Raw genomic sequence first — 14,086 nt, forward strand, 5'->3', positions numbered from 1 at the left:
GTGGTGGAGGCTCCTTCTTTGGAAGCTTTTAAGCAGAGGCTGGATGGCCATCTGTCAGGGGTGATTTGAATGTAATATTCCTGCTTCTTGGCAGGGGGTTGGACTGGATGGCCCATGAGGTCTCTTCCAACTCTTTGATTCTATGATTCTATGATTCTATGTGTGGACCAGGAAGCCCAAATACAAATAGTTCTCAACCAGAGGCCCGGCAATGATCTCTCAACAATCTAATTCTGCTCCTCTCCATATGCTAGTGAGCAAAAGTAGTCTTCAGTTGTTTTCTGAATGAGAAGAGGGAGGGGAGTTCCAGAGCTTTATTTCTTTAGGGAGGGTATTCCAGAGCTGGAGTGGGACCAAGGAGAAGGCCCTCTCTCACGTTTCCACCAGTCGTGCTTGGGGTGGGACCGAGAGCAGGGCCTCCGCTGATGACCGCAGTGCCAGGGCTGGTTTGTGAGAGGAGATGTGAACCTTTAAATAGCCTGGACCCAAGTCATTTAGGGCTTTAAAGGTAATGACCACACTTTGTATTTAGCACAGTAGCAGACCAGCAGCCAGTAGATCTGCCGCAACATGGGGATGGATCTCTCCCTGTACGGAGCTCCTGTTAGCAATTTGGCCGTCAATCTCTGAACTGGTTGAAGCTTCCAAACTAGCTTCAAAGGCAGCCTCACATAGAGATGATACAAGTGTTCCTGATCGTCTTTTATGATCATGATGAGTGTACAAGTTGTCTATTCCATAGTGATGCATGGACTTGTAATGGCCCATACCCCAGCCAGAGTACAAATGACCTAAAGCATCATCTTAAGCATAAAATTAGCATGATATATTTCAGATAGTGTAATATATTATATATTAGCATAATTCTGAACCTAATATTGGTCTTTCATATTCTGATTCTTCAATAAAAACAAAGACCCATCCTTCTACCAGAATGTCATTGATCATCAAGACATTTTATTAACCTTAGGAACCAAATTCCAAATAAAAGACAAAAGATGATAAATGTATAGACAGAAATTTTCTTTAATGCTTTCTTTTCATTACTTGCTCCCTTGTATTCAAATCAGGCCTCAGAAGAATGATATAGCATTTGGGGGAAAATATACAACCTAGTAACCCGGCACTGGAAGCTAAGATTGAGAAGATCTCCACTGCCACCATGTATTTTCCCTTGGTGCTCAAGTATGTTGGAACAAAAGAAATCCATACACTGCAGAAGACCAGCATGCTGAAGGTGATAAATTTGGCTTCATTGAAACTGTCAGGTAACTTCCTGGCAAAGAAAGCTGCAGTGAAACTGCAAATAGACAGGAAACCCATAAAACCCAGGAGGCAATAAAACATGGTGATTGACCCTTCATTACATTCCAGAATGACTTCTTCAGCCATTGAGTTCACATCAAGATCAGGAAATGGGGGAAAGGTAGACAGCCACACTGTACAAATTGTGGCTTGAATGAGCAGGCTGGAAAGAACAATGGAGGTGGCCATTCTTTTCCCCAACCATTTCCTCAACTTGGATTCAGGTTTGGTGGCTTGGAAAGCGACAATCACGGTGATGGTTTTTGCCAACACAGAAGAAACAGCCACAGAGAAAATGATGCCAAAAGCTGTCTGACGAAAGAGACAGGTCATCTTCTGTGGTTGTCCAATGAACAGCAGAGCACAAAGGAAGGAGAAAAGGAGGGAGAGGAGGAGGGTGTAGGTGAGGGTCCGATTATTGGCTTTGACAATGGGAGTGTCCCGATATTTGATGAAGATCCCAAGCACTCCAGCAGTCACACAAAACAGGAAAAGAGCAGAGCTGGCCAAGCTTGTTCCCAGAGCTTCTTCAAATGTGAGGAAAGTTAACAATTTGGCGACGCAGAAATCCCTGTTCTTGTTTGGATAATGATCTTTTGGACACTGAAAGCAGTCACCCACATCTGGGGAAAAGTAAACATTGACATATATATAAGGCAACCTCACTTAAATCAATTGATATAGGCAAAACATCATTTTGAAAGACTGTAGTAAAGCCTATGGAGTCAACATTTCCACATCCTATGTCCGTTGGAAGGAATATTGACTAGAAAGAGACTAGGAGAAATTCAAGGCAGTAATCAATCTCACCCACTGCTTCAGGCCAGGATGAGGTACTTCAAATTATTCAAATTATGCATTTTCTACTTCTATTCATTCAACCCATAAATTCCCATGAACCCTAACTCTCAGTTGTTTCTGGGCTGAGTTGGAGTGAGACAACAGCTCCACATTGAGCTACTACCACAACGAGTGTTTTAATGTGCTGTTCTAGGAAAAGAGGCTAGGTATTGTCCATTCCTCCACATTATTCTCACTGAAAACTAAAATAACCTATAGTGTACAGACATAGGCAACTGAAAGAAAGATTTACACTAGACAGTAAAAATATGGGATTTGAAAGAGACCAATCAGAATTTGAAAGAGAACTGTGTAGTAATGAAGAAGACCTTATTGGAAAAATATATAAAGTATTACTGAAAATGGAAATGGAAACAGAACTGATAAAGGATTGTATGATTAAATGGGCACAAAATGTCGGACACAACATAGCACTTGATAAATGGGGAAAATGTGGATTATTGCCTTCAAGAAAATTCAGTGCTATGACCTTAGAGAAAATGTTTATTAAAATGATGAATGGGTGGTAGCTGTTCCCAGTAAAATTAGCTAAAATGTATTAGGGAAGAAACAACAAGTGCTGGAAATGTAAATAACAGGAAGGAACTTTCTTCCACATGTGGTGGACCTTTAAAAAAACCAAGAGAATTCTGGGGCAAGGCACAAAAAAGCTGACTCCAGCAAAATTAGCTAAAACGTACAAGGGAAGAAACAAAAAGTGCTGGAAATATAAAGAACAGGAAGGAACATTTTTCCACACATGATGATCTTGTATAAAAGGGGTAAGATACAAAAAACATTGCAAAGAATTTCAATCAAAGATACAATTGGAGCTGAATCATTTTTATTGGGAATGTCAAACAAACAAACTAAATCATTAAACTACAAAATATTGCCTTACATGATAATAGCAGCAAGAATATTATAGGCACAGTTTCAGAAGAAGGGGGACCTCTCAACAATAGACTAGATAATTAAAGTCTTCAAACACAGCATAAATAGGAAAATCAGCAATGATGAACAAAGAAATAACACATAAAAATGATCAAGGATTGGGAAGCATTTCTAAAAAAAAAGGAAGAAGGGAAAGTTTTTATAGAAGGCTTCATAATTTAACCTTTTAGAATCTGTGTGGCAAATTTATAAATGATAAATATTAGGCCAGAAGGAAGAATAGAAAAATAATGTAATAGGAAGGAATATATTAATGTCTCCAGTCACCAAATTGGGAGAGGTGGGAGGAGGGGGAGTATAACCAAATACAAATGTAGAAATTAGAAAAAAAATATTGGTTCATGCAGATATACATGTATATGGATTTTTTATGAATATGTAAATTGTTTTTATGAATATGTAAATTGAAAATAAAAAAGTCCACATTAATCCCATAGACTAAAATAACAACCTTTTATTTTATACACATAGAGCGTGAAGGAAAGTTATAGAAAACACATTCCGTGTGAAATAAGAAGATAGGGAGGGAGGGAGGACCACTCTTACCCTTCTGGGTGGAAATCTTCCCTTCTGGACATGGAATACAATCATAGCAGCAAAATGGCTCCCCTTCCTTCCTTCTTTTACTGTAACCTGGATAACAATGGTCATTACACAGAGAAAGAGGTTGTGCCTATCAACAAATAAAGGGAAATATTTCATGGTGATCAGACAGGCACCCTCCCTTATGTCATTCCGCAAGAGCCTAAAAACATGGTTATTTGAGAAGGCGTTAAACTAAGTGCTATAACAATTGGCAATGACAACTGGAACGGAATATGGATTACGAGATTGGTTTATGATTCTACGATGAGACGGCGCGGATGATTTAGTGTAATTATATTATTGTTGTATTGCTGATTGTTATGTTGATATGTCGTTGTGTTATTGCTTCATTGTAAACTGTTTTTATATGTTGTACACCGCCGTGAGTCGCCCTAGGGCTGAGAATGGCGGTCAACGAATGCAGTAAATAAATAAATAAATAAATAAAATGGTGATGACCCTCAACTCTGGCTTCCCCCAATATAATTCCATGGAATCGTTTTGTGTCTAAACTTTTGTCTAGCATCTGCAATATAGGGATGAGGGCAAAGAAAGTGAAGATCAGTCTGGCAAGACTCATCGTTAGTTGAAAGGCAGATAAACATTCAGGATACACTCAGTGGTAGTTGAGATTACACTGGAGGTTCACAGATACATAACTTGTGTGGCTTCGGCCTTGAATATTGCAGGGCAAGACAGATGGTTACTAGTCTCAAAATTACCCCAGCTTCTGCAGTTTTCAGGTGTACTTTGGTACACTTAAAGGCTATGAGGTCAACTCCACCCAATGCCGAAGAAACCTGATCCATCTACAGTCATAGATGATTATATCACACTCCATGAAGAACTGCCTTTAAGGTGTGTTCCGAAATTTCAACTGGGACAAAGAGTAACTTCTCCAATTCAAAGTGTTGGTTGTGATATAGAGAGGTCTACACAGTATACATCTAGATTATTGGACAAATTGACTGAGACTGCCTGGATCCTGATATTTGCAAAAAAAAGTCACTAGTTTTGGTCCCACCTCCTTCACAAAAATGCTTGATGGAAACAGGAGAGAGGACCTTTTCAGTGGAGGAGAAAGAATGAAAGAGGTATTTGCAGCTCATGAAGAATACTCTCTTGTTTGCATGTTGCCTGATAGTTTTCCTGTCAAGGTGATGTGCTCATGATATGGGTCTCTGACACTGAGATACTGTACATACTTTTGGGGAGGGTGGAAATCACATGATGGAATGTATTCACATCCTACCTGATTGAACCAGCTGGGCCATACAATGGCATCCTCGTGAACAGTGAACTCAATGGTTGGTAGAGACTGTGGATCTATCCTTCCCACTTTCACTCTATTAAACGTCTCATTGGGGAACGTGACCCAATTGATGATATCAAACCCAGCTGCTAATTCCCCATTTGTATTAAAGGAAATCTTTTCTCCAACTGTGTTGTTAAAGATAACACTTCTTAGGAAGTGATGAAGCTAAATAGAGAGGAGAAAATGCAGTTACAAATGATGATCACGATCCAAATAAACAAGCAAGATAGTAACAGCTCACACTTGACATCGATGCTTAACAGAGCTTATGCATCCTTATAGAAGGAATACGGGTTTTTTTGGTGATACTAATGAGCTATTTTATATAAAGCTGGTACACAGAGCAGTGCACACATGTTCCAGGAATATGAATGACATTAACCAGGAAAGAGATCTCACCTGATCTTGGATACTCAATAGTGTCAGTCCTGGATAGTGCTTGGATGGAAAAATGCCAATGAATATCTGGTGCTATACCTGGCTATACTTCAGAAGAAGGAAATGGTAGAACCATATCAGACTCTATGAAAAGTAATGCCTCCACCTTTGTAACTCCTTAACAGATAGCAGTACAGGTATGCACCAGGTACTAGCTTGTTCAGTAGACTCTCCTCTACAGTTCCATTTTGGCAGGAAGCCTTAGCATTGAATGGTTGTGCTGTTAAAGTGAGAAGTATAGAACCCTGTGCAGTCAATGCGACTTAAGCAACGTGCAGTCATTGAATTCTTGACAGCAGAAGGTGTCACCACAAAGGAGATTCATCAGAGAATGCAAGTGGTTTATGGTGATTGTGTTGATGTGAGTACTGTGCATCATTGGGCGAGTAAGTTTAAAGATGTTGAGGTGGAAACATCTGACTTGCATGACAAACAAAGAGTTGGATGTCCTGTGACAGCAACCACCGAGTTTCACAAGCAAAAGTTTGACAGATTGATTCAGGGTGATCGTTGTATCACCCAGAGAGATATTTCAAGCATAATGGACATTTCACAAGAACGTGTGGGTCACATTATTGCTTTGCTTGGCTATCGGAAGATCTGTGCACTATGAGTTGCAGAAACAGACTGTCGTCTTCTTCTGTGACAGCTTCAAATAACTTGTTCATCATTAGCAGAAATGTATGCAATTGTCTGGTGATTATGTCGAAAAGTGAATAGTGGTAATTAAAGAGCACATTCTAAGGATTATTTCTGTGCTTGATTTATTAAAATATTCCCATCCAAACCCAAGTAACGAAGGTGGAGGCATTACTTTTCATTCAATCCTTGTACCTTGCCTAATAAAAACCTTATGAAACTCATGGGTTCCCCATTAGTTAACAGGCCATGTGATAGGCATATACACTGAAATAAGAAACATGGGTCATAGGGAATACAAAGTAATATTTACAGTGTGATCTCCAGTACTCAGAAAAGGTATCATGCCTTTTTTTTACTGTGTGTTGTGTCTACTACCTATGGCAAAATTAAGGCAAGCCTGAGAGGTTTTGTTCAGAGGCAGTTTGTTATCAGTACAGAATGCAAAGACAGACAGATGCATTGTCCACTTGCTCTAGTAACTCGGTAAAAATAGATAAAATGAAATAAAAATGAAAAGGAGGTTATCATATCATTTCACATACTTTTACTGAAATTATGTATGCATAGACTAAATTTACAAAAAGTATAATACCAAAGTACAATAATAACTTAGAAAGGACTGCTGTGATGATTAAAAGTCAGCATGTGTTTCTCAAAAACAAGATGGGCGACACCAAATTAGGAGGGATAGCTAATACTCCAGAGTACAGGATCAGAATTCAAAATGACCTTAACAGATTAGGGAGCTGAACCAAAACTAACAAAATGAATTTCAACAAGGACAAATACAAGATATTACACTTAGGCAGAAAAAATGAAATGCAAAGATACAGAATGGGTGATGCTTGGCTTGACAACAGTCCATGTGAGAAAGATCTTGGAGTCCTTGTGAACAAGTTGAACATGAGCGTACAGTGTGATGCAGCAGCTAAAAAAGCCAATAACAATAATAATAATAATAATAATAATAATAATAATAATAATACATTATTTGTACCCCGCTACCATCTCCCCAAGGGACTTGGTGCGGCTTACATGAGGCCAAGCCCACAGCACATCAATAAACAAAGGCAATAACAAATAAAATAAAATAAAACTCAAAAACAAAAAAAAAATTACACAATAAACAATAACAATAATAACATACAGCATTTAAAAACCTATGGCCGGGCCAAATTTAATAATTCAAATTTAAAATGCTGGACATGAACAAGGAGATAAACTAGGATAGGGTTTTCAGAGAAAGATGAGGGCACACAGACAATCCTAAATTATTATTATTATTATTATTATAACTTTATTTGTACCCCGCTAGCATCTCCCGCGGGACTCGATGCGGCTTACATAGGCCAAGGCCTCAAACACAATACAACAATACAATACCTAGAGCAAATTAAAACAGTTAAGCAGAAATAAACAACAAAATAACAATACATCAAAACATCAAGACAATATAAAACTGAGCCAGGCCAGAGTAATGGGTACAAGATTAAAAGTGCTGATGTGGCAGGAGGTATGTAGGATTATAAAGTAAGTGCGGTGTGTGGTGTGCAGTGATCTTAGTTCTATTAAAGTGCTTCTAGGACTTGGTATTGGGGGTTCCTAATCTGAAAAGGCACATCGGAACAGCCAGGTCTTCAAGTTCTTTCTGAAGACTGCCAGCGAAGGGGCCTGACTAAGGTCTTTTGGGAGGGCGTTCCAGAGTCGGGGGGCCACCACTGAAAAGGCCCTGTCTCGGGTTCCCACCAAGCGTGCCTGCGACGTGGGCGGGATCACGAGCAGGGCCTCTCCAGATGACCGGAGTGAGCGTGTGGGTTCATAGACGGAGATGCAGTCACGCAGGTAGGGTGGTCCCAAACCGTTCAGGGCTTTTTAGGTAAGCACCTGCACCTTGAATAGGGCTCGGAAGATAAACGGCAGCCAGTGGAGCTCCTTGAACAGGAGGGTTGACCTCTCTCTGTAATGAGGCCCGGTTAACATCCTGGCTGCTGCCCGTAGGACCAGTTGGAATTTCCGAGCCATTTTCAAGGGCAGCCCTACGTAGAGTGCATTGCAGTAGTCCAATCTAAATAAATAAAGTCCAATATTAAATATCAATATTAAAGTGCATTTGAGGACATATTGCTAAGAGTTTTCCTTAGTCTGGGAAGGCACACTGGAACAACCACATTTTCAGGCTCCTCCTAAAGACTGCCAGCTTTGGGGCATGTCTGATGTCCTTAAGGAGTGAATTCCAGTGTCAAGGGGCTAGCACTGAGAAGGCCCCCTCCCTCGTCCCACCGATCGCACCTGCGAAGGAGGTGGGAGCGTGAGCAGGGCCTCTCCAGATGATCGAAGAAATTGTGTGGGTTTGTACACAGTAATGGGATTTTGGGCTGCATCAAAAGCAGTATAGTGTCCCTATGAGGGACACTATAGAACGGCATGGCAATCTGCCAGGGATAGTTTGATTGTGCTTTTTCTGCATGGCAGAGGGTTGGACATGATGGCCCATGTGGTCTCTTCCAACTCTATTATTTTATGATTCTATCATATGAAGTTACAAAATGAATTAAATATATTGCAGTTTTCATATGCACAGAAGCAGCTATGAAGTCACCGTAAAAGGAGGGTGAGTCAGTCCTAGTGCCTAGACACCAGACTTCAACCTTTGCCAGAAAATTTGGGGGTTGCACATGCAAATAAGCTGGATTCTTCTGTTATATTGTGCTCCAACCATTACCTGCCATGACTGCATTTTTTGAAGATCTCTGATGCCAGTTGTCCTGTGTTTGAACTTTGATGAATCCATGTCATGCAGAGCATGTGCGACAGCATGGACAGCGTTGTAGATGCTGTAGCTAAGGCTGCTCATGCTCATTTCAAAAACAGACATAGGAAGAGTCTCCAGCTTGTCCTCCTCCGTGCAGATATTTCCAAGGGACTCGTCTAAATTATGCCCAGGAAATGAACACACAAATGCTTGTTGCCAGAAGTCCCCAATAAAGCCATCTTCTCCATCTGTGTCTGGTTTTCTGTTCTGCAGAAATTCATGGAATCCTGAAACCTTTTTTGGGAGAAGTGAAACAGATAAAGCCCCATTGATGAAGTTCAGGTTCCAGTCTCTTTGAATTGGGGGCGATGAAAAATCTATTTCAGCTGTCAAAATCCAGACTTTATTTATTTTTGGTATATCATAGAAAAATGGAATTTCTAACCATATTCTCAAACCTAGAATTGAATGACCTTCTCCATTTAGGATCACTATATTGGTAGTACTTCTCCCAACGACGTATGATGTTTCAATAAGCTTCTCCGATATTGTTTCCATTTCATTGAAAAAATATAGCTGGGATGCGGCTTTTATGAAGTCAAAGCAGATACCTTTTTGCACGAACATGGGAATTACTTCATGTACAAATCTTTGTCCTATTTCATTATCTAGATAAATCACTCCAATCCACGTCCACTGGAAATACAACATTAAGTTGAGAATCCCAGTGTATTGATGGGTGTCTTTTGGGAACATGTGGTGAAAGAAAGCAGCTTCCTTTTTGTTATCCATTAGTGGAGAAGAGCCATACGTGATCTTCAGGGTGAGATATAAGGAGACAATGATTAAATTAGGAAATTACGTCTACTTGTTAAACAGTACTGGTGGATCAGTACTGTTTAAATCACAACAGAGTATTGAAATAACAACACCCTACCGCCCCCCCAAAAAGGAATCAAAAGCAAGGAAAACTAGAGGAAAAACAGTGGGTTATAGCAAAGGAATAATCTTAGATAAATATTTTAACATTTCTCTAAAAAAATTCAGCATTTGCACCTCTAAGGTTTGAAAGGAATGCTATTGGTATTGGTATGGTATTGGACTGGTTTAAACATTGTAAGCCTTGATACCTTGAAATAGTGATTGAACATTCATCTCCATATATCAATTAAAATGTTAGTCTTCACATTATCTAAATCTCCTGGACCATGTTCATTGTCAACTCAATATGAAATCCTTCACTGTAAACCAACTTGGAGGCAAATTCTGTGACCAGGCTATCTCTTCCTAAGAATGGTCAGAGCTAATGAACCAGATAAATCTGGTCAAAAGTAACAAGACTAACTTGAGCCTCAAATGACAATCAAAAGCTAGGGAATCATCCTTTCAAGGGGAGTAAATAACTCTAGGGAGTGAGGAAATTATCCTTTTTAGGATACACCACAGAAATGGAATTTCAGAATTTCTCTAGGACATGAGAAAATTATCCTTTTTAGGATATATCACATACATGTAATTTATCAACATTGACAGACTTTCCACCATGACAGACTTCATTCTGATGAGTGCCGTTTCCAGAAATTAGCTAACCTGATGTATCATAAAAGAGAAGATAGATATGGGGCGGGGGGGGGGGGGGTGATAAAACTCATCACCCAATGATTTTATCCAAAGGAAGTGGGACTTTATGGGACTTCACTGCTCGGATTTAACAACACTCTACAAAGGCCCATGTATATTATGTAAGGACTCATACTTGAAAGGGGTTTGCTGTATTACTTATAGGATCCAGTGGAAACTTAAGCTATGAGATCCAAAAATTATAAATGCTGATGCTGTAGCTTGCCCATCCCTAATTTACATGGTACAGGTCATAGATGTAATCTAAATGATAAAGAAACTGATTTCAACTTGTATCATTTCCAATTAAATAGAAGCTAGATCGTGATGTGTTAAAAAATATGGTGGAACGGTGAGTTATGAGTTTGTTATTGTTGCCCAAACATATTGGCTACTGTAAGGACACATCAATATCTTTTAGGCCTCCTAGCACTATGCTTTTTCCATTTCTGGTCTGCAGATGACCAAAGCAGAGAGAAATAACACAAGTGACAAAAATTGGAGTGTACACACACACACACACACACACACACACACACATATACATACCTGAAACTTCCTATTGTGAGACAATGGGACTTCACTGCTCAGATTCAACAAGATTCTATAAAGGCCCATGTATATTATGTAAGGACTCATACTTGGAAGGGGTTTGCAGAGAGAAATAACAAAAGTGGCAAAAATTGGAGAATACATATATATATATATATCCTTACATGAAACTTCCTATTGTGAGACAGGTGCCTTCCATGTCTATGGGACATTGATTTTAATCAACATTGTCATATTTTTCAGATTAAAATTACACCAGATCACCTGCCCCATTGATATGTAACCCACTAGCTACTACTGCACGTTCCTGCTTTAATAATTTCAGAATCAAGTTGTTTTGTTCATACCAGAAAACCGTTATTTTATCCAAGGAGAGAAAGAATGGTAGAATGAAAGACAAGTGAAGGTCTCAACTCACATTGAGGCAATATTTTTCTTAAATTGCTTAGGGGAAAATTAACAAAAAGAAAATTCAGAGTCTGTAGATATTGAATTCTCATTGACATCCTGTTGTTTCAAACTCTTAGTTTTGTGAGTAAGCTTACCTGTGTAAATTTATAGGCTAACAGGATGTCTGACATGAAAAGACAGACATTAGAATTAGGTCCTCCAATGACTGCTGCTGGGTTGTCTTGGTTGTCGCATTTGTAGTTAGGGACCAATTTTCCCCAGGTAGAAAGAAGTTCCAGTGAAGCAAGATAAGTAAAGCCAGCAACAAAATGACTGTTGTAAATGTAGAATCCCAATGTGATGTTGGGTAAGATAAGGGGATTTTCATTGATCTCCTTAATGGCGAAAATCAAGGCCAGGATGTGTTGGTAGTTGTGAGTAAACACTCTGAAACAACAGTAACAGCAGGCTTAGATTTCAGATTAATGCACATTTTCTATCTAAAGAATGTCTGACTACAGATACAGAAAAATGGGCTTGAGCCTTCTACAAATATACAGTCCAATACTGATGTAGAAGGTGTGCATTAGAATTCATGTGTTCTAATTATTCTTGTTCTTATTATAATTATTACTCTATCCTGCTTAATCTCTCCCAAAAGAGACCCCAAAGCAATAAAAACAATAGAAAGTTGCAAACATGGGATGATATTTATTACTAATTTTCTTTGTCAAAGGAAGCAACAAAGTTATGAATAACTATGAAAGACTTTCAGGGGTTATTACTAATTTTATAAATCATGCTCACGTGGCATTTTTGTGCAGACAACCACATTTTCTGTGCAGGAAACTACATTTTGATTGTCTGTACAGAAAATGCTGCATATAATTTTTTTTTGTACAAAACAATGACCATATTTGCAAATTTTTACATAGAATAAGTCCCATAAGCAAATATGTGTTTTTCATTTTAGGTACAATTTCTAATCTTTTTTCTATCCTCAATTTAAACCAGCTCCAACCTTACAACAACTGAATTTTTAACAGATTCCAACCTCTCTTATGAAATAATATGGGGGGAAAAACCAAATTCATACACTGTATCTCCTTGAGGCTCCCCAACAGGATCTTGTCTAAAGGATATTTCTTCCGAAGACATAAAAATCTGAGACATAATGGCACCAATGTGCAGGTCTCCAGGCATGTGATACTTGTGATGAATACGAAGAGATCGACCCATGTCACATGAACCAGCTGTGCATGCCACTTGAAACAGACTGAACACCAGCAGAATGAAAACGAGTTGGATGGATAGCTTGATTTTGCATAGAAAGATTCCACTTTGACAACTATTCATTGCTTCCCAAATTGCTATCCAGATCTCCTGTAGTATTACAACCTATTTGAAATTCTGTTGGTTTGTTTTTTTAAAAATCAGTTCAGTACACTGTGAGATATACACAGTCAAAGCAATGGAACCATCTTTTCCTCCACCTACAATTCCAATACCATTAGCAATATGCATATAATTTAGAGCAATGCACTCCTATGCAGGTTCAGTTATAGATCAATCCCACTGAACTTACGGAGATGTAGTCCTGAGTATAAAAGAGTACAGGCTGAACCTTTGCTTCACTAGTATTCCCTGGAGTCTCCAGGAACGTAGAAGAAGAAAGTGCAAATTGGATAATCACTAAATGGGAATGCTCTGGGGCATTGCAAAAATATGTTTATCACAACTCGACAGGTGTCTTCTCAGATAATAACAAACTTAACAGGAGCACTGCCATGGCCCCCACTTTTGCCTCACAAAGCACTCACACATGCTGTGATAGCACTCAATGCTTCCGCCCCCTAGTGGTTGTCATTGTCTGATGATAAGATCACTGGGGGAGACAAATGTTTGCCTGGGGTCTTCTTGGCTGGGCCCTTTTCTTTAGGACCCCCACTCTCTTATTCTTCTTTGGGAAAAGAAAAGAAAACCATTACATGTGTAATGTACCAATTCACAGCCTTGAAATCATGGATACATCGTCTCTTTGCATTCATGATTAGTCTTCTGGTTGCTTCTGGGGAAACAATATCATACAAAAGCTGAATGGCACAACCTGGGGATCACAACCAGATACAGTGAAGACATCTGCCCTTGCGCTTTGCTACTCTGCTGCAGAGTATGCTACTCTGCTGAACACATATCATCACATTAAAACAGTGGATGTGTCTCTTAATGAGACAGGCTGCAATATCACGGGGTGTCTGCACCCCTGACATCCGTCGGGAAGTAGCAACCATTAGTGAAAAGACCAAAGCAGTGACATCTCCGGCTCACCCCCGGTTTGTGTATCAGCCAGCACTCCAATGACTTAAATCAAAAAATAGTTTTCTAAGATCTACAGAGACTTGCTAGAACACCTCAGGAAGCGAGAGTCCAAAAGTGGCAGGCTAAAACCCAGAACCTCAATCAATGGCTGATACCAAATGAGAGACTTTCTGGGCACAAAAAAAAACTGGGCAGCCTGGAAGGCGCTGAACAGATTGCACTCTGGCACCAGGAGATGCAGAGCCAATCAGAAGAAATGGGGCTACAAAGTGGAATCCACGACATGCGATTGTGGAGAAAAGCAAACCACAGACCACCTACTGCAATGCAATCTGAGCCTTGCCCCATGCACAATGGAGGACCTTCTTATAGCA

At 39.5% G+C, this 14,086-nt stretch overlaps 1 protein-coding gene across 1 annotated transcript; it reads right to left on the bottom strand.

Annotated features, from left to right (window-relative positions):
* Positions 1–1,026: 1,026 nt before the first annotated feature.
* LOC137097233 (vomeronasal type-2 receptor 26-like) lies at positions 1,027–12,632 on the bottom strand. The gene is made up of 6 exons (XM_067469462.1): positions 12,490–12,632; positions 11,549–11,726; positions 8,802–9,647; positions 4,937–5,164; positions 3,646–3,772; positions 1,027–1,928 (listed from the first exon to the last, which is right to left on the bottom strand). The coding sequence occupies exons 1-6, from the start codon at positions 12,630–12,632 to the stop codon at positions 1,027–1,029; spliced, it is 2,424 nt and encodes an 807-aa protein (XP_067325563.1).
* Between the last annotated feature and the right edge of the window lie 1,454 nt (positions 12,633–14,086).

This window comes from Anolis sagrei, chromosome 6 (genome assembly GCF_037176765.1).
Source record: "Anolis sagrei isolate rAnoSag1 chromosome 6, rAnoSag1.mat, whole genome shotgun sequence".
NCBI lineage: Eukaryota > Metazoa > Chordata > Lepidosauria > Squamata > Dactyloidae > Anolis > Anolis sagrei.